The 21,242-nt window shown below is 40.1% G+C and overlaps 1 protein-coding gene across 16 annotated transcripts in view; it reads right to left on the bottom strand.

The window, feature by feature from the left end:
- The window catches only part of SYNE2 (spectrin repeat containing nuclear envelope protein 2), a 300,242-nt gene that overhangs the window by 265,921 nt on the left and 13,079 nt on the right, over nucleotides 1-21,242 (bottom strand). For 14 of the 16 annotated variants that reach the window (XM_074996338.1, XM_074996337.1, XM_074996346.1 and 11 more), the window contains 2 exons: nucleotides 5,776-5,904; nucleotides 4,740-4,775 (listed from right to left, as the gene is read on the bottom strand). In XM_074996338.1, the coding sequence (XP_074852439.1) occupies nucleotides 4,740-4,775; nucleotides 5,776-5,854 (115 nt within the window). In that variant the 5' untranslated portion in view covers nucleotides 5,855-5,904. Of the gene's footprint in view, nucleotides 1-4,739; nucleotides 4,776-5,775; nucleotides 5,905-6,300; nucleotides 6,366-21,242 lie in introns of those variants that run through there. The other 2 variants (XM_074996339.1, XM_074996343.1) reach the window with 2 other exon arrangements.

Raw genomic sequence — 21,242 nt, 5'->3', positions numbered from 1 at the left:
ACTTTACTACCATTTTCATTTAAACACAAAGAATTACATCTAGCATAGCCTTGACTAAACCCCTTCTTTTCCTCACTCCATTAAGCTGGGGAAATCTCTGCACTTTTAGAAAAATAATTACAAATTTGCCACAAGGGTAGCAATTCAAAACAGTGTTTTCTATTTATTCCGTTCCCTTCCACCAATTAATGGTGTTTCATTCACTCCTAAAGCAGGACAAGTCCCCCGAGCTGAAGCTAATTTTCAGCAGTACAATGTTATGTTACCAACCTGTAAAGAAGATACTTTAATCAAGTTTTACACAAAGCCAAATGAAATCAACAAAAATCTTTCCATTAACTTCAGTAGGCTTTGGACCAGATCATGTGTGTTCAGTGTGCTGCACACAGATTAATCAATTAATCACCATCTCTCTCTCTCTCTCTCTCTCTCTCTCACACACACACACACAGAGCATGTAAACATGGGTCCTGACCCCAAACCACGTTGTTATTTTATGACTTCCCATTGCCGGAAACTGAAAGCAAATTCTCCAGGCCACAAACTACTTCACCAACTCAACAAGTCTCATTATCTTTTGTGATCATTAGGTTTCTATCTACATAGCGAACGTACTTCTAGGTCCCTCATTATCATAGTATGTGAACTCCTCAGTCTTCATCTATACTTACAGCATCTCTACAAGATGAGCAATGCTTTTATTCACGCTGAACAGAGACGCAGAGAGACAAGTAGTCTGCCCAAGGCTGCATACGACATCTCTTCTGGAGCAGGAAATCTCCTGCCTTCCAGGTTAGCAACCTAACCACTGGACCACCCTTCCTCTTCTTTGGTGATGGAGGAGGTTACTTTATGCATTTTCAGCACCAAGTTTTGGCTCTTATTGTACCTGCTAACTTCTCAGACCAGTTGTTTTTATAGGTTTACTTGAAAAGTGGATGAAAAATACTCCAAAACTTTTTAGTAGATCTCATTTACTGTTCACATCCTAAGCCCAAATCCCAAAAAGCCACATGCCACACAATTGCTATGCACAATTAAGAAGAGATCTCCAAACAGGACGCTGGGTTTAAGAGCAGACACTGTACACTGGATGTAAATTTCACTTTCAATCCCCAAATAGGAACTTTTCCATTTTTAAAAATGACTTCTGAAAATCCCGAGCCAGTGTTGTTTAATGGACTCTTCTCTAGTCTAGTTAAAACCCAGAATCCTAAACTGTAATAGAACAGCTATCTGGATAGACCAGGGATTAGGTTAGATCACAGACGATCACCACTGAGTAATTCTCAGTCGGAACAATCTCTGAAACACCAAGTGCACCTGAGAGTTACACACTCATCCATGTAAAATAAAGGGGATACAGCTAAGCAGAAGGCAATTTTGAAAAGATGGCATGCAATCTAATACGAAATACAGAAAAAGCTTTCTGCTTATCACTATATGTGGGGTTTAATGTAAGCAGAAAACACAGGTAAATTTTGTTCTCTCTTATCTTTCAGAGACTATTCAATGCATTTGAATTGAAGTAAATCACTGTGTTATGTTAAATTGTGAAACATACCTGAAATAGTTTTTGCACATGTCCTCTTATATCATCGTCCTTTAGCTATCCTCAAATATTAGTATATTAACATCAGTAAGTAAAGACAACAACTGAGCACCCGCACTGCTAATGAATTGTCAAAAAGCCTACACGCTTGCCTAATTAGCTCCGAAACGCAACAGGCTGAAAAAAAAAATGTTTGTCTTTTAACCATCCTATCATCCTTGCACTATCTATATAGCGCAATTTTGGGGTCATGCTCACATTATAACACCTAACAAAAACAACACATTACTCCCATTTATGTTAACTTGCCACCAACAATCACCTCGACAAATAAAAAATGAATTATAACTTGTACACTCTACTGGCTGTACACCATCATTTAACCCTTTTCTATACTCCATGAAAAATGCAGAGCAACATATAACTGGAGAACTTCATAGTATATTTCACATTCAGAGATATCCTACCTTTGTTTCTATTATCAGCACTGAGTCACAGGGTTAAGTGGCCCTCAGATGGGTTAAGAAAGGGAATTACACTCCAGTACAGGTGTTCCAATTGGCTCAGCAAATATGGAAAATAAATTGTGCATCCTGCCCTGGCTTGTTCAGCAGGAGCTCGGCTCTACCAGCTGTCAGCATCTAGGCTTCCATGGCCAGGAAAGCAACATGGAAAAAGGTGAGCAAGGGAAGGGACCGGGTGCATCTTTCGGGAAATGGCTTTAGCAACCCACCCGAACCACCATCAAAGTAATGACCAAAGTCACCTGCTGCAATTAATTAGAGAAGAGCCTCCATTCAGCTACAGATAGCAGCCCAGCAGCCACAGCTCTCTGTTCCCCTCCACCACACACACACACACATCTCCCTGCATACCCTCTCTTTAGTTCAAGGTAATGTCTGTATTACACCACAGATGCTTCGCCCTGTAGCTCCCATATTTTTTAGCGTTGGGCCCTGCTTGTACCAAAGGAAATGAGCCCAGGCTGGCCCTCCCCATGTACTAGAGAGACAACCATTGCACAGAACTGCATGCCAGCTTTTTGTGGCACACCTGGATACTCAAGGACATTGAGCTATGGGGACTGGCCGTGGCACAGCTCAGCAAGAGATAAGAGCTAGTGTCTGTGCCCACAGCTTATCAAAAGAAGGAAAAAGTGACCCAAAGTGCAACCGGAGAGCGGTCTGTAGGCTTTTTCATAGAGCCAGGACTACAGCAGAACCTCTGCTTGGAGAGGGGTAGGCAGCCGGTCCCCCGAATTACCATTCCACCACCCTGCAACAAAACACAGGAGCAACTGGCTGCTGCCTCCTGCCTCACTGCCATCCCACTGATTGGCATCTGCAAGGAGGCTGGGGAGAGAGCAGGGGAGAGGCAGTCCCTGCTGTCAGTGCAATGGCACCTGGTGGCCAGGAACAGTCAATGCAGAGAACACTGCCCAGTCTCTGTGCCTGTTCTGAGAGCCTGCGAGAACACTCAGCTGAAGCTGGAAGAAATAAACACAGGAATTTGACAGAAAATGCCAGGCAGCCATCTCTCTTAGTTATGAGTATAAACTAACAAGTCAAGCCAGAGTCTTAGGGCCCAGTGAGACACTGCGCAGGTGGCCATTCTGCATACTTTGAGACTCTTTGAGTTGGTTAATGTGTACAAATATACTAGGAGCAATGTAACTTCAACTAATGCATCATGTATGGGGCATGATTTCCTATTTGCTATGCCCAGGCATAACTCCTTTGTTAAACATGGCCCACATGAAGTACAAATATTGGAAACATACACTCTATCAATACAACAGGCCCAGTTCCAGACTCGGCTGCCTTAGCTGACAATGCAGAGTAACAACATTTCAGAGAGTAATTAGCAACAGTTCAGTCATGCTGAAACGGCATAATGAATGTGGTTCCACAGGGATTTTAATTACTGATTTAGATACTGGCATACAGAATAAACTTAATAAGTTTGCAGATGGTACCAAGCTTGGAGGGATTCCAAGTGCTTTGGAGGTTGGAATAAGAATTCAAAATGTTCTGGACAAACTGAAAAAATGGCCTAAGGTAACTAGCAAGAAATATGGACAAATGCAAAAGTACTCCACTTAGGAAGAAACATACGTACAAAATGGGAAATGACTGCATAAGAGTATGCCAGATCTAAAAGTCATAGTGGACTGCAAGCTAAATCTGAGTCAACAGTGTAACACTCCTGCAAAAGAAACCGACATCATTCTGGGATGCACTAGCAGGACTTTTAGATGTAAGGAACAAGAAGTAATTCTTCCATTCAATTCTGCACTGACTGGGTTTCAAGTAGAGATTTGCATCCAGTTCTGGGCATCACATTTCAGGAAAGATACGGATAAAATGGACAAGGTCCAGAGAAGAGCAACAAAATTATTAAAGGGCTAGAAAATATGAGCTATAAAGGGAACACTGAAAGAACTGGTTTTGTTTAGTCTGTGCGAGGGAAGATTATGAGAGGACATGGTAACAATTTTAAGTATGTAAAAGGTTATTACTAGAAAAAACAGAATAATTATTCTCCTTAACTTCTGATGACAGGACAAGAAATAATGAGATTCCACTTACACCAAAGGGAAGTTTAGGTTGGACATTAGGAAAGCACTGGAATAAATTGCATAAAGCGGTTGTGGAATCTCCATCACTGGACATTTTCAAGAACAGGTTAGACATACACCTGCGATGCTGGTGCTTACTTGTGGCATAGGTGTCAGACTTGGACTGCAATCTTGGCTCTAGGACCATGCAAAGAGAGAGGGCCCCCGTGCTCAGACTGAAGCCTGAGCTGTAATATATACAGTGCAATTAAAGAGCACTGAGCTCCAGTTCATGAACCCAAGTCAGCTGGAACATGACAGCCAATAGTGTCTAACTGCAGAGCTATTGGATACTTTCAATAGTACGAACCTTTCAGTTTAGTGTCCAGGTAAGATAAAAATTAAATTTGTTCAAAAACAATATATTATTTCACAGCAAAATCCTCTTCTGTGACTCACTGGAAGAACTTACTTTTCTGTTTCTACTTCATGCTAAACACATGGCTAAGGGCTTTCCTCAGGCAAAATTCTTTCCTTAATCTTTGCACATGGGCATTTCCCCGTGACACCGTTGGATGCTGCAACTGATGGCAAAATGGGGCTCTACTTTGTGTGACTTTTTAGAGTTACCTTTGGCCATTGGAAGTTTTCTACTTGTACTTCTGACTGTAACAAAGACAAAGCACATGAAAAGACATCAGATAAAAAGAAGATTTGCTTTGCTTGTAATTGTTGTAAATAATCATAACCCATAGCTCAAGTAGATAAGGATGACAAAAGACATTTAGCAGATTTGTTCTTTCAGCTGGTACGCACTTATATGCTTTCTGCACTAGTTTTATCTGTCTTGAATGTTTTCCCTCAAATAAGTCAGAGGGAAACTTCACCATAACTGAGACATTCGGAAATCCCTTTTAGGGAGGGGAGGGAGTGATGCAGTCCATCTCCCCCAGGCAGACAAAAAAAAAGAAATCAGCTTTGTAACTGATTTGATGCTGATAAATTTTTGAATGCAGAAAGACTGTAGGATTGGGCATGAAAGAAACCAAGCAAGGAAACATAGCATACTGTAAGCATTTCAACAAAACTCCCAATTAATGGATCTTCATGAGCTTGTGTGGAAGCCAGAGATATTTTAAGGTCATTCAAGCCCTGTAATATACATGCATGGGGGACAAAGACAAGAAATAAGAAAAAAATGCAGTAAGACTATTATCTAAAGCAAAAACAATTTAGTGGTTTCCCCTAATAGGATGAGAAAATTAAGCAAGCAAAGGCATGTTTTAATTTGCAGAGATATATAATAAATTATAGAAATTGTGTAACTCTTGCAATAGTTTCTTGGACAATTGTTTGTGGTAATATGTTCAGCTAAGGAAAACATAAGAAACTGTCGACCAATCTGTACCAAAAAAGGAAATGGCTCTGTAAACACAATGAAGAAATGCTCAGTCCTGTGTATTTCTCTTTATATTTGAAAAGCCTCTGGTGAGACATTTACAGAAGTCTGTGTACACACTGAAATAAATGGACTATATCTGATACTATTTTATGTTTTAGGGGATTTCAGCGTTAGTTTAAGGTCAGATGTCACCAAACTTGCACACATTCACAGACATTTGCCAAAACTTACACTAAAATTTACATGAAACTTGTGTTAATTTACCTTGCAGTGAAACGTGAAGATCATCTATTTCCGTAGAAGATGTCTCCTCAGCTGATGGAGATGATTTCTTAGATGCCATATCAAACTCTGTGAAGAGTGTATCATTCCCACGTTATCTCACCTGACGAACTGAAAAAACAAAGAAAAAGAAAAAGTTGGGAGATTGGCACCTCTGTGTACTCGTTAAGAGCTGGTGCTCTTAAATCTTAAAGACTTACAGGGGACATGCTTTATTTTTCCCCAATGCTAAGGTGTTTCCTTAGCTTATGAAGATCAAGTGACTACGCCTACTTTTTGAATCATAAAGTTATTGCCTTTGGCTCTATTCGGGTTATTTCTAACGGCTGGCTGAGCTCCAGAACTAAATCATGGATTCAAATGCATTTTGTCATGAAAAGGAAAGCACTGCAATTAGAAAGATTCAAGAACTGTAGGCTTTTTGTAGGAAGTCAGCTTGACAAAGGCTCACACACCTTCTGTATCTTTGTTACTAACTAACCCAAAAGGTTTTCTTTAAATCTTTACCATTTACAGACTTCTCTTCCTGCTTGGTAATTGTTAGTGCAGACTGGAAACAATGGCAGCTGAGCCTGCAAAGATTACACAATTTAAGTGTAACAAAAAGGTGACGGTTGACGTAATAGAACAATCATTCTTGCTGTTCCTATCTGTATCTTAGCTACCCCTCTTCTCCCACAAAGTCTATTTCTCACAAAGGAGTTTTATTGTCTAGCCCTCATTTTTTTCCCTTCTCTGGATGCCTCCCCCATCTCTTCATATCTTCTCAGAAAACAATATGCAGTATCTTTTGGTTTTTTTGCCAAACAGTGTTAGATACGTGAGTACAGTAAATACATTGTTTTATTTGACAGTGAGGGAAAAAATGGCTTCTCAAATACAGACTGATATTTTTACCAAAAAGTTAAAAAATTAAATCAAGTTGAAGAGCTCTGACCTTAAACTAACTCCGATATACAGACGACAGTACATTTTCAGCATCAACAATAAGGAGTGGCATGCCCAACTCTTATTAATATTTAGCGTCATCTATTGCTCACAGCACTGAAAATTAATCCTTTCTTTCTAGGTTTATTTGCTTCATAGGTTTGACAAATAGGCTAACGCTGAAGCTCGGAAACAATGAAAAATAGTCTGCTTTTCTTTCCCACGTAATCTAAAAAGAACACTCAATTAAAAAGAAAGCTTGCTCCCAGTTTTCAGATTTTCTTTATGAGTGAATGCCAAACCTCTAAAAACAAATCCCCAGTGAGAAGATACGATGCATACATTGAATACCAGTGTTTCCTGTCTTCCAAGGGCCTATTTCATGAGGTCACGCTACAGTAAAAAGCCAAAACCTATACATCTTACTCCTATGACATGGAAGTCAATGAGCTTGTGAATATGTGATGTAGGATTTGGACCTCAAGCTCCACAGTGATTATTTTCTCAATGTATTTAAATGACAAAAGGCATTCATGGATGTCTCAAGAAAAATCAGGGCATTTTAAAGGTTGAAGAGGAAGCGTAGTGCAGCAGAAAATGCCCTAGACCAGTGTTCCCGGTAAGGTGAGCACTTGGGTGACCACCCAGGAGAGATTTAGGTGCTGCCCAGCTAATGGACAGAGCGCTCACTGTTCCCACAGCTCGTAGCATATGTTTCTATTGCTGTTGAACATCCACACATGCCTCAGTGCACATAACATTTATTCTGCGTGTGGATGGAAAATATTACAGGGAGCATTTCCCTAGACTGGGAGCAAGTAGAGCTGGATTTTGTTCCCAGCTGTGAGACAAACCATGTGCCTCAGTTTCCCCTCCTCTTTACGTGCCTTGTCTATATGCTCTGCCAGCTCAGTGTCTCTAGGTGTTACCTAGTACACGTAAATTAATAACAATAATTTCAACCTACTCATACTGTACTTGAGTATTTAATAAATATTCAAAATGAAAACTAAGTCCAATACCCACCTCATAAATTTAGGGTTAGATTGCAACATTATTACTCACACAGCATAGCATCTTGCTGCAAAAGTATTATCTTTGACTTCATGGGACTTCACTCAAAGTAAGATACAATTCATGTTAACAACTATATTACATTTGGGCCTTTAATAAAGTTACTGGGCCCAGCATGTTGTTAGAACACTGATTGATATTGTTTTCATGTTCTTATTAAATATTCCCCTTTTTATTTACATTTAAACTGATCCTTTTACTGGATAACTACCAGACACAACTGTGCATTGCTAAATGAGTCCCTTATACCAGAATGTATTAAGGGATAACTATGAAACAATAATATTTTAAGAAAAATAAAAGGCTTCAGATGGCAGTGTGCCATTTCAGTATGGATAGATACCTCAGTCGAAGGAAGTACCTTTGCCATTCCATCTCTCTTGAAAGGTCAGGGAAGCACTTAAGCACATGCTTATATACGTATTGCCAAACCCATGAGCTCAAAGATTATGAGTCAAACCCAAAAAAATCACGAGACTAGAGCTTCAAAACCGTGAGAGGTAGCAGTGCTGATTAGTCCCACGTCCTCAAGGAGACTAACGTACAAGTTAAACTTCAACACAGATGACCAAATAATTACGTTTTCCTGAATAACCCTTGTGATTACATTTCAGAATCAGAAGAAAGGAAAGACAGTGATACATTTAGAGGCTTCACTGGTGGTGATTTCCGAGCTCTACGTGTATAATTTGGGTTACTGCATTTTATGGATGTCTCTTTATTTACTCCAGAGTTAGGCAGTATATTTAATTTTGTGGAAAAAGGAAGTTATCAAGAGTCCATATGATGTCTAGTAAAAGGGGTCCATCTAATTACGAATTAACTTATCAGTTTAATAATATACAAGATTGCAATAATGGCACAGGCTACCCATATAAACATCCTGCATATCAGCTGAGTCCTTCTATGGGACCCAATCCTGAAAAATTCTGAGCTCCCACAGTGGAGTTCAGAGATGAACCCCTCAAGGCCAAAATTGAAATAAAGGCCACATTGTATATAGTCAAACTAGAGGCTGTTGGGTGTGGGTTTAAAGTGGATGAAAAAGCCCACTGAGCTACAGCTGTATTTGGTTCTCTTCTTTGTGGATTTATGACTCCAACATGTCCACTTCCTCCCATGCTGCAGAAACAAGATCCACAGGAGAGTTCTTCCCATGTGAACACGATCATGGTACCTTTTCAGCACACAGAGATTCTACTGCATCTGTTCTTAGCATACCTGTTTGTGCTCTCTGGATAAACACCATAGTTATTTAATAAATGGAGAGCAATCCAGCCTCAGGTGAGATTTAGAACCTTCTGTTGTTCTGTTACAAGTCGGTCGTACCCCTTGAGCCCGACAGCAGGCATGGTTCATTCTGTCATTTGCTATGTGCAGATGTTCAAATCTGGGACTGATGTGACCCATGACTCAGCTCCTAAAAAACTTAGGGCTTATCTACAAAGGGAAATTTACCAGCATTAACAGTACCAGCATAATTGCATTGCCAGTAAATTTCCCCATCTAGACAAATTCTAATTAGATTAGAATTTACACACAGGCAATTATATTGCAAAGCTGTTGGTAATATTCTTAATCGCTGCTTGTTTGTTTATAGACAACTATTTCTAGAGACCTCAGTGTAATACAACTAATACATGGCAGCTGATAAATTAGTCTGGCTGCACATGTTAGGTTGATGTTGTAATGGGAATTACAGTGATTCCTACTGTGGAGCCTCAGATTGGTTGTTCTTTTTCTCTTGTCTTCAGTGCCACTGATTATTTATGACCCACAGAGGCATTCTAAAAGTATTTCACTCTGCAAAGGCCTCTACATATAAACTAAAACCTGGTCCTAGCAACAGTTTGTTATTCATCATGAGCCCAGTTGGAGCAGATTTCATGGATAGAAATGGCTGCTTTTTGTCTTTAGTGTTTTTCCATTGTACAGTTCTACTAACTTCCTCAGAATTAGTGGAGATCTTGTATATTTCGTTTTTGGATACATTAGAATAGGCTCAGCAGTATACATATTTACAATGATAACAGAGAGGTAGCCGTGTTAATCTGCATTCCAAGAAAACAAAACAGCAGAAATAGAATGATTTTTGTTAGTCTTTAATTTGCTACAATTCTGCTGCTATATTTGCAATGAGTTCTGAGCTTTTCTGTTTGAAATAAATGTAAGACTAATTTTCCAGTAGTCTATCATAACCTCCATAACAGGAAATTTTCAAGGTCATGGTCATGTCATTATATATGACTGGGATAACTCCTACAAACAACAAAGTTAAGGTTCGATAGGTATTTACACTTCCATCCCAATTCTGATCGGTTGATACCTCTTTTGTTTTCAAGTACTTTACAGCACAGTGAGATTTGACCTATAGGTTTCTGCTTCAGCATTATATTTACCATTTTTAAATAGGTTTACTTACATGAAAAAAATCACCAGGGTGTTAGAATTTTTTTTTTTTTTTTAACTTGCCCTTCTCTGAAACTGTTACAGCAAAACAACTGTGGCAGGATGGGCTCCTGCTCTAAACTGAATGTAAAAGTAATTCATTTCCAGGGGAAAATGTTTGGACTGTATCTAGAGCTTCTGGAGGATATTATCTGCACAATCATTACAGTTCTACAAGCATCTAGCCAGAACGCTTACGCATCGCAAATGCGCCACTCCTTTTCCTCAAATGATATTGAGCCAGTTCCTCAGTTTGTGCAAATCAGCTAGCTCCAGTGAGGTCAACAGAACTATGTTGATTTACCCCAGCTGACGAGCTGACCTATTAGCTCCTTGGCCAGCTTCATCTTCCATGAAAAATAAAAACATATCACATACGTCCATCACTGAGAAAGCAAGAATTCAACTTATTCCAGGGAAGCTAAAGATCTGATTCCACTGCACAAAAGCTGGTTAATTCTGAATAGCACAGTCCCCACGTTTTCCTGAGAGGTAACTAGGTCCCTTTAGAACTCTAGCTGAAGTAGGTAGGGAAGAGGGTGATGACAAAGTCCCTATACTTCACAAGTCCCTGCTGCACAGAAGAGTATACCAGGCTCTCCATTATAGTGTGTTCCATGTGTGAGCAGGGGAGCTCTGGACCATCTGGGGCAATTTTGCATCCTCTTGAGCAGAAGGCAGCACCTGTCTCTAACTTGGGAGGTGGAAGAAACAAACAGGGACAAACATTGACATCCAGAACAGCTCTGCTCAGGCATAGTGGAGAATCAGTACCACTCTACCTACACAGGTATCTAATCCTGTACCCCATACTCACAAGCATAATTGTTTACGAGAACTGTCCCACTGAAGATTACTTGCATGGGTAGGGATTACTAACTGGAGTACAGGTTATAAAACTGGACTGTCTGATTGTTTACAACAACCAGCAACAGTACATTTTTTTCTTAACTGGAGGTTTCCCACCAATCTATTTATAATCCTGGCATGACCCCAAGCAAAACATACAGCTATACAAAGGCTAAGTCATTTTTCAAAGCCAACAAATGTTACTTCTTTGTTTTGATTTATATACAAAATAGCACTTTCTGTTCTTCAAGTACAATTGATCTTCTTATTAAATTTATACAACTGGAATGTGCTCTTCACAGAAAATCTGTCTTTCCCCGATAGTCCATTTTGTTAAGCCTATTATCACCAATTTCAGCAGTATAATTACATAATTTAAATTGCACTAATGAGGTACCATTAAAGCATGCAGCTGTTTTCAATAAAAACACTGAACTTTCACATAACGTATGCACATTTTCTTTCAGACTGTACACAGTGTCAATTATTCAAATGACTAATCATTCAGGAGATGTACAGCAGTCATTTTTGGCGTGATTGTGGAATCTAATTGAGGTCAATAAACTGGACCAAATTTTGCCCTAAAAATGAATGAACAGAAACTCCTAACCTGAATTCTGTGCATGCATCCACGGGCAGACTTCCCTTCCCTCCCCCAAAAGTGCCCCACCAAGTGTGCGTTCTGTTTGGCTGTGGTCTATTTTTAGAGCTAGAGCTGATCTCAGATATATTTGCTCATGACTAGAAATCCAGAAATGGAGCTTATGTAATAATCTAATAAACCTAAATTACCAATTAACCTGCTGTTACCTTCACTCAGTTATCTTATTTCATTATTAAAGAATACAAAAGGGTAAAATTAACCATAACAGCTGTTCCTCAAATTTTTTTAAAAAGTTCCCCTTTTTCAAAAAAAAAAAAAAAATTATAAGTGTCCCCAATATCTACTATTTTCACACACACAACATTATTCTACCATTGCAACACATTTATTTAAACAACTTAATCATAACAGGTTGGTTGGAAGTAACTGCCCATAGGCAATAAACTTGCCTTTGTACCTATGACCGTGCAAAAAGGATAAATAAAAAAAACTAAATGAACATAAAATAAGTCCAATTTTTTATTCATAAAAAGGTTGAGAAGCACTGAGATAGTAGTGTACCCTCTGGGGGATCTCTGTGTAACCCCAGGGGTACATGCACCTCAGATGAGAATCACTGATCAAGTGAACCAAAGCCAACTCCTGGCCCCAATAAAGTCCATTGGGAGGTTTGGCTGGGATTTCTCCTGTGGAAACAACCATTCAACATTATACGCCCTATATGCACTTACACATTGTGTTGAGACCTCTGGACATGTGAAAAACATTGATGTTATTTCCCAGCCTGTCTCAATGCTGCCCAGCAGAGCAGCACATTCAAGGCCTGAACGGAGATACTTTCTTCAGTGGATCGCAGGTCCAAAAGCTCCCTGGCATAAGGCCGACAGTGCCTCTGGGATTACAGTTGTATCGCTACTCTGCCTGAGGCCCTTCCCACAGCATGGCACAATACAGCCACAATGCAGGACTTCCCATTCCACAAAATATTTGTAAAGGGCTGAGGGGGGATGGTTACATCATTTAAAATATTAAAAATATACAGGACAGGCATAAATCAGTATTGGTCAGCAGAGAAAAGTGGGAAGCTCCAGACCATCTGATTTCATCCTAACTTTTATATCAGGCTCCCATCAGAACAACAGAAGTGTCCTTACTGTGCAGCCATAGGAGCAACGCCTTATGTCCTTCCTCTGTAACCTGCCTCATTTGTCAATGTTCAGAAGGGAAGTGGGAGGATTCTAGGACCATTATAATGACATTAACTCTCAGTTGGCAGCTTGACAGGAGAGGATACACAAGAAACACTAGCCTATTTTGACTGAGCTTATTTCAATAAATTGCTCTTTTATTTAGAAGCTTTTCTATTCTGCCTTAGAGATTAACATTCAATTTGCTTGTATATTTTCTTACCAGAGACCTAGGGCATGGCTCTCACTTACATAAGGCCATTTGATACCACTGACAATCTGACCAGCGATTAAAAGTGGAAGAAAATGATATTACTTCCACTGTATTTTGTCATAGAGCTATAAAACAGCATAAATGTACAGAAGAATCAGGCACACAACCAGGGTTGCCTTGAAAATTATATAAATTTTTCCTTTGTCCAGTGTTCCCAATTCCTGGGGTGTGTTTGTTTTTTTTTTGTTTTTTTTTTTTACAATAAAGGAAGCAGTCTAATGGTTAAAATGGAGCTTATTCTGCTGGTGTGAACGAACACTAACCAGGGCAGTGGGTTTCTCTCCGGGCTTGTCTACACTACCACCTTCCTTCGAAGGAAGGATGGTAATTAGGGTGTTCGGAGTTCACTAATGAAGTGCTGTGGTGCACACCCAGCACTTCATTAAGCAAATTCCCCCCCGCAGCAACTTCGAAGTTTTAAACTTTGAAGTACCAGCACGCATCTAGCCGCGACTAGAGGAGTAAAGGGACTTTGAAGTTGCCCCGGCACTTCAAAGTACCAGTGGGCGAGCCATGGCTAGACACATGCCGGTACTTCAAAGTTTAAAACTTGGAAGTTGCCGTGGGGGGACGGAATTTGCTTAATGAAGTGCTGCGTATGCAGTGCAGCACCTCATTAGTAAACTCCCAACATCCTAATTACCAGCCTTCCTTCGAAGGAAGGTGGTAGTGTAGACAAGCCCTCTGAGATCACAGGTCTGTTCTTGGAAAGAAAGATTTTTCTGAATGTCAGTAATCTGTTAGTAAAAATCAAAAGAGACAGTGTGAGGAGCTTCTCTGGAGATTGGTGCGGATTCAGAAACCAAACCCTAAAACTGTCTCTGGGACACTGCACCTATTCTTGTAAAATGTAGTTGAGCAAGATTCTGGTAAATGGCAGCACACTGTTGTCTACTAAGAACAGAGCAGAGAAAGCAATCAAAGGTGAGAGGCAAGGGAAAGGAATGTGCAAAGTCAATCTCACATGCATGCCAAAACAAAGCAGAAATGTCCATGTTAGGCCTGTCTGCCTGGACATCATTAAGATCCAAGATTGTTTACACTGCTAAATACTACGGAAAAGGTGCATTGCACTGAGAGTGGTTCTTATAAAAAAAAACTCTTCAATAATGTCTGCTGTTGAATATAAGCCACAGAGCTGATATTTGGAAAGTAAAACTTAACCCAAACTTCTTCAACTGTAGTAACAGGTCCTGGATTGACAACCCTGGATTTATCCTTTTATTCACACACCACGTTCAGCTCAGGCTACAGCAGCATTAACTTCCACCCACCATCCATCAACTCCTACCTGGAAAGATAACCACTATGAGTAAGATCTTGCTTAGTCTTCACTAGAATATAATTGTTTCTGGTGAGACTTCCACAAAGAGTAACAATTAGAGCACCACATTCAAATGAATTCTGTTCTGTGGCCATACGGTTTGCATACAAACCATCCTTTTCAGGGATATAATCTGCTTGACCAATCATCCAAGAATTCTGCATCCAAATGAGAGTCCCTTTGACAGCCACAGAATCACAGACTCATAGAACACTACAACTGGAAGGGACCTTATGAGGTCATCGAGTCAAGGCCTCTACAATCAACCAAGCACCATCTAGACCTTCCCTCACAGGTGTTTGTCTAACCTGCTGTAAAAATCTTCAGTGATAGAGATGCCAAAACCTCCTTAGGCAATTTATTCCAGTGGTTGACCACCTTGACAGTTAAAAAGTTTTTCCTAATGTCCAAATTGAACTTGCCTTCCTGCAGTTTAAGCCCATTGCTTTTTGTTCTATCATCAGAGATTAAAGAGAAAATTTTTCTGCCTACTCCTTGTAACAATCTTTTAGGTACTTAAACTATCAGGTTCCATCTCAGTCTTCTCTCTTCCAGACTAAACAAAGCCATTTCTTTCAGTCTTCTCTCACAGATTATGTTTTCTAGACCTTTAATAATTTTTGTTGCTATTGTCTGGACTTCCTCCAATGTTCTCCACATTTTTCCTGTAACAATGTACCCAGAACTGGACACAAAACTCCAGCTGAGACCTAAATCAGCACAGTGTGGAAGAATTAGTTATTTTGTCTTGCTTACAACACTCCTGTTCATGCATTCCAGATTTTTTTTTAATTGCAAGAGTATCATACTGTTGTTTTGACTCATATTTAGCTTGTGACCCCTAGTTCCCTTTGTACAATAGTCCTTTCATCACTCCCCACTGACACGAAGACACCTAACTTGTTTAAATAATTTTTAACTTGTTCTTTTCCTATTTTCACTTCTGAACCTATCTCATGTTCTCCAGCATTCATTATTCTAGGCTTCTAATCACCACCCACCTTTTTGGCAAAAATCAATAAAAGAGGTAGTTAAGCGCCCCTACCATTTCCACATTTTCTGTTGTTTTTCCCTCTTTATTGAGTAACAGTCCTACCACCGTCTTTGGTCTTCATCTTTCTGCTAATATATTTGTAGAATATTTTCTTGGTACCTTTTATGTCTCTAGCTAGTGTGACTCATTTTGTGCCTTCATCTTCCTAATTTTGCCCCTACACACTTGTCGTTTATATTCATCCTATGTAATTTTAACTACATTTCCACTGTTTATAGGACTCCTTTTTGATTTTTAGATCATTCAAGATCTCCAGGTTAAGCCAGTGTAGTTTCTTCCCATGCTTCCTGTTTTTTCCACACAGTGAAATAGTATACTTTTGGGCCCTTACTAATGTCTCTCTGAAAAATTGCCAAATGTCTTCAATTGGTTTTCCTCTTAAACTTTCTCCCTAAGTTGGTTAAAGCCTACCTTCTTGAAATCCATTGTCTTTATTTTGCTTTTCTCCCTCCCGCTATTCTTTAGAATAATGAACTCTTCCACTTCACAATCACTTTCACCCAAGCTAACTTCCACTTTCAAATTCTCAACCAGTTCCTTCCTGCCCCCTCCCAGCCTTGGGGGGCACAATGGCTTCTCCTCCTCGGTGTTGGCAGGGGATTCCTCATCTCTCACAGGGTGTGTCCACACTAGGAACTAACTTCAAAGTTAGGCACTACTTCAAAATAGCCAGCAGAAAGTCTACACACATTTTCTCTTACTTTGAAGTTAACTTCAAAGTACGGAGCCCAAATTCCAAATCCTTACTCCATTCCCAGGAATGGAGTAGTGCCCTACTTTGAAGTTTAACTTCGAAGTATGGTGTGTGTAGACACTCAACATCAAAGTTGCTTACTTTGAAGTTGTACTTTGAAGTAAGCAACTTGGAAGTTATTTTTGTAGTGCAGACACAGCCATAGCCAGGGTAGCATTACAGTTCTTTAGAACCTTGATGGGTGGGTTGGGAGCAAGGCTGGAGCACAACTTTGAAGTTAATTGTGGTGATACACTCCAGGATGTGAGAAAAATCTCTTATTTCTACAGTAACAGAGAGGAAGCCGCGCTAGTCTATATACTATCAAAACAAAAAAGCAGTAAAGTAGCACTTTAAAGACTAACAAAATAATTTATTAGGTGAGCTTTCGTGGGACAGACCGACTTCTTCAGACCATAGCCACACCAGAACAGCTGTTCTGGTGTGGCTATGGTCTGAAGAAGTCGGTCTGTCCCACAAAAGCTCACCTAATAAATTATTTTGTTAGTCTTTAAAGTGCTACTTTACTGCTTTTTTCTACGATTTATCTAGGTAGATTTTCTCCACCAAGTCCTTCAACACTGTGAAACAAAGCACTTTTGTTTAGCTAACTAATTAAGCCAAATAAAACAACACATCAGCCTCTGCTTTCACGGAAATTGTTGCTTTTTAATTTTTTAAAACTTTAATTCACAGTACAGCTTAAAGACAACAGAATAACTTTTTTGGAACAACTAAAGTGAAGCCAGACACTTTTGGCAACAATAAAACCAAGAGGTGATGATTCAGCTCAAATGCCTACAGAAAACATCACGCTGTAATAGAGATGTTATGACAAGTTATTATGCCAAAAAAAGAAAGAAAAACCATACCGCCTACCTTAAAAAAAATAGTTACATAGGTAAGCACTCAAAGTTAGTAAATGCCAGATTTAAGGTTGCCCAGGCAATCTTAACTTGCCCTCCTTCTGCATATGTGTTGAGATCATCTTTAATTACGTGATCACATGCTATATGTTTTAACTCTGATATTTCCTAACTTTTGAGTGTCTGACTTTGCCAAATTAATGTTCTTTTAATATACTCTGATGCACATCATTTCTTAGGTTGTGTGAAAAAAAAAAAACATATTGAAAAACAATTCTATTGTGTGCCATCATATTGACCACAACATGGGTCATCAGAAAATTTGGAACCTTTAGATCCACAGCACAGATCTCTGGCACTTGAGCTAATGGGGTAACTGATGGCAATATTACATTGCCATCCTCTATCTATACAGACCAGCCATCAGAGAGGGACAAAACACACTAATTGGCAGGGGCCTTCAGCGCTTTTTGCAATCAGCAGAGAACTGCTGAGACTCAAGAATTCTGGATTCATTCACAGGTGCTGGAGGAGTGTTCTTCTGTGGGCATAGAAGAGTCTGTTCCTGTTCCCTGTCCTTACTCATCGCAGTCCGTTTGCTTAGGCTGTCCCTGCCTCAGTTTCCTGGGGCTCCTTATTCCATTCCCAGTCTCTTTGCTCAGCCAGTACCAGATTACTCATTCAAGTCCCAGTCTCCTTTCCCTGGGCTCCTCAACTATCCAGTCCTAATTTCCTTCATCACCAGCATCCAGTCCTCCCTCCCTGCCCTTTTTCACAGTCTACTCCCTCTTCCCCTACCTTCTCCTATCCAGTTCTTGTCTCCATTGTATTTCAGTCAGGCTGCTTCCTCCTCCTTCTCCACACTTCCTATTCACCAGCAGGGGTAGCTTTGAGAATACAGGAGAGCTAGACTCCCTACTCTCATTTCCTGTGCCTGTTCCTGCTACATCTGGGAGTACCAATAGCAGGGAAACTATCCTGCTCAGTGCACTGCAGCCCTTGAATCAAGCATGCCCAGTGCAGGGAGATTCCTTGGAAAATTTAGCTGTCAAATTCTAAGACATCTCTATGGAAGAAAGTGTGAATGGAGATTTGTGGATGACCTATGTTCCACTTGGAATACAAGAGTTTAAGTGAAGTCAAGATAACTTAGCCAAAACTGGACATTTTTTTCCTTGGGGGGCATCAAAAGGCACATGACTGGCACCAGCTAAATTTCGCATCCCTCCTGCAAAGTGCAGAGGAGCAAGAACTCAATGGAAAAGTTATTGGAACTTTCTTAACATGAGCAAAAACATGATAGTTTCCCCTCATCTCATTCTCTAAGACAGCTGAACCATTATTGCTGAAATGTTCCAGAAAAAACCTGAGGCAGTCACCTGTACGGAAAATTCCTGCCCAACAATTTCAGCTTGACAAAGTTGAAAGCAACTGAGAGGTCAGCCTTAGGTATAGGTAATGGTACCAGCTGTACTTATTATAAGTATTACAGCAAGGCCTGGACAACCCAAATAAGCAACAAATACTGAAATAAGGTTGAAATAAGCAACCTCCACACAAAGACTTATGGATCCTCCTATCCTGAAAGGATTAAAATCTATAATCAACAAGACAATCAGTGTTCCTGTTCTATAAGTGGAACATTGAAGCCTGGATTGATTCAATGACTTGCTCAAGATCACACAAGAAGTCTGCAGAATGAGCCGAAGTCTGAATCCATATCTTCTGAATCTCAGGACGCACCTTAATCACAAATTCATCCCTCTAAAAGCAAGCTGCTCTATTGCTAGCACCAAGTCAGGGCTTCTTTTGATGTTGCCAAAAACAGGAGAAATACCTCTAGATCTTGTGTTTTTTTCCATAACCAACACAGACTCTCAATTGGCAACGTTATAAAGCACAAAGTTATTCATCAACAAGCTCAGTCAAGCAGAACAAAAGGCATGCTGTAAAATCAGAGCTACTGTTCCATGTGTCACTGATACTGTTTGAATGAATGAGTCTCAGACTCAGAAGGCAGGATGAACCATGACGCATAGTGGCACTGTAGGCTGACTCCAGTGTGGGAATTTTCAAAGTTATAATGTACATTTCTGCATGTTTTCCAATTCACTAGTTTTTGGGGAAGCTGGGCAGAACAAAGCTCTGGCAACAATCTATCACAGCATGCAATCATGTGCCACGTGATCATTGCCTCACAAGGCCTTAGTAATAGTAATAGGATTTGCCTCCAAATGTCTTTGAAATCCTGCATTGATTTCCCACTGAAAAGATATGTGGACTAGCTTCATTGAGAAATATCTGCAAAGAGTAACATAATGATGAGAATGAGGGGACTGGGAGTGAGCTGACGTCATACATTTGAAGTGTGAGTAACTATATGAAATGGTAACACCAGATCACAGGTGAGTTCCATGAAAACATTCAATGTCAACACAGACCACTAACAAGACAATCGTTCCTCAAAGTACAGCACTCTCCATGGTCCAGCACTTACCACAAACATCTGTGCTGAAAAAGCATCTGGTTTCTCCAACTGCTCAAAAATGCTATTCACGTGTGTAGTGTAGGAACAAAATTCTGATTTCCCACAACTCCAAAACAGGGCCAGATGTGCAGCTTCTTCAAACTGTTAGCCACTGCATCTTGACCACACAGACTATTTGCTTCCATTGTCTTCTCCTACTGGAAACAGCACTTCCCCTGTGACTGTCGTATTTCACCACTAACACCCCCATTTGAATTTATGCAGCAAATGGTACAAGTGACCAAGCGCACAAGTCTTTAAAAAAAAAAAAAGTCACCCAAAACCTACAAGTCTGCTGACTTCTTTGGCATGGTTAGCTGTATCCCAAGGAGGCAATTAAAGTGAGAAGCAATGTCTGGAAATAACGAGGACTGATTCTTTCTAGGTTTTATGCTTAGCTTTGAAGAGTGGCTTTCTTCCAGTTAATAGTTCATTCATTTTTACTTAATCCTTGCATTTAAGGACTTGACTTCAACTCATCATTCATTTTACCTCTTGAGCTGTGTCTACACAGGCAAGAATCTTCGGAATAGCCATGCTAATTGCCATTTCAAAGATTACTAATGAGGCGCTGAATTGAATATTCAGCGCCTTTTTCATTAGCATTAGGATGCTTCTTGCCGTGGCACTCCGAAAGCACCGCTTTTAAATGCCTGTGGCTTGGCACGGCTACATGGGGGTCCTTTTCAAAAGGACCCCGCACATTTTGAAATCCCCTTATTCCCCTCAGCTGAACAGAAAAAGGGGATTTTGAAATGTGCACGGTCCTTTCGAAAAGGACCCCCATGTAGCCGTGCCAAGCCGCGGGCGTTCGAAAGCGGCGCTTTTGAAGCGCCGTGGCCAGAAGCACCCTAATGCTGATGAGGTGCCGAATATTCAATTCAGCACCTCATTAATAATCTTCAAAATGGCCATTAGCATGGCTATTTCAAAGATTCTTGCCCATGTAGACACAGACTTGGTGAATAACTACTGAACTCTTGGGCAAAAAGAAACTCGAGAATCAAATCCTGACCCAAAGAATTTTCCTGATTTTTACTGTCTATTTCTGTCAAGTTCTCGTTTTAATCATGAATGAGGTGGGAGAATACACTTGTATTTGGCTGAAATTAGAACTGAGCAAGATCTACTTAATATTCAGTCCTACCTCAGTCACAGACCCCAAGATATTACCCATGTGGTTTGTGGTAGAAGAGAGTGATGGTGAAAATACAATGAATCACTGTTTTAGATGATTTAAAATAGTTTTCTTCTGGGGTGTAAACAAGCACTGACATTAGGCTGTCCTCCAGCATGCATCATTTTTTTGATAGTGTCTGATTTACAAGGGCAATAGTGGGTAGTAGCGTTGTCTAGGGGTGGGGCACTGGCCTGGAAGTTAGGAGATGTGAGTGCTATTTCTGGCTCTCCCACTAATTGGCTGACTGACCTTAGAAAATTCCCTTTGCCTGCATCTATCTTCCCTGTCCTTTGCCTCTGTAATTTAGAATGTAAGATCTTCAGGGCAGGGATTCTGTCTTACTATAATCCAAAACCTATTAAAGTCAGAGGAAAGACTCACATTAAATTGAATAAGATTGAA

This window comes from Carettochelys insculpta, chromosome 6, assembly GCF_033958435.1.
Source record: "Carettochelys insculpta isolate YL-2023 chromosome 6, ASM3395843v1, whole genome shotgun sequence".
In the NCBI taxonomy this organism is placed as follows: Eukaryota; Metazoa; Chordata; order Testudines; family Carettochelyidae; genus Carettochelys; species Carettochelys insculpta.
Note: the sequence above shows the minus strand (reverse complement) of the source record. Positions and strands in the feature narration are given on the sequence as shown.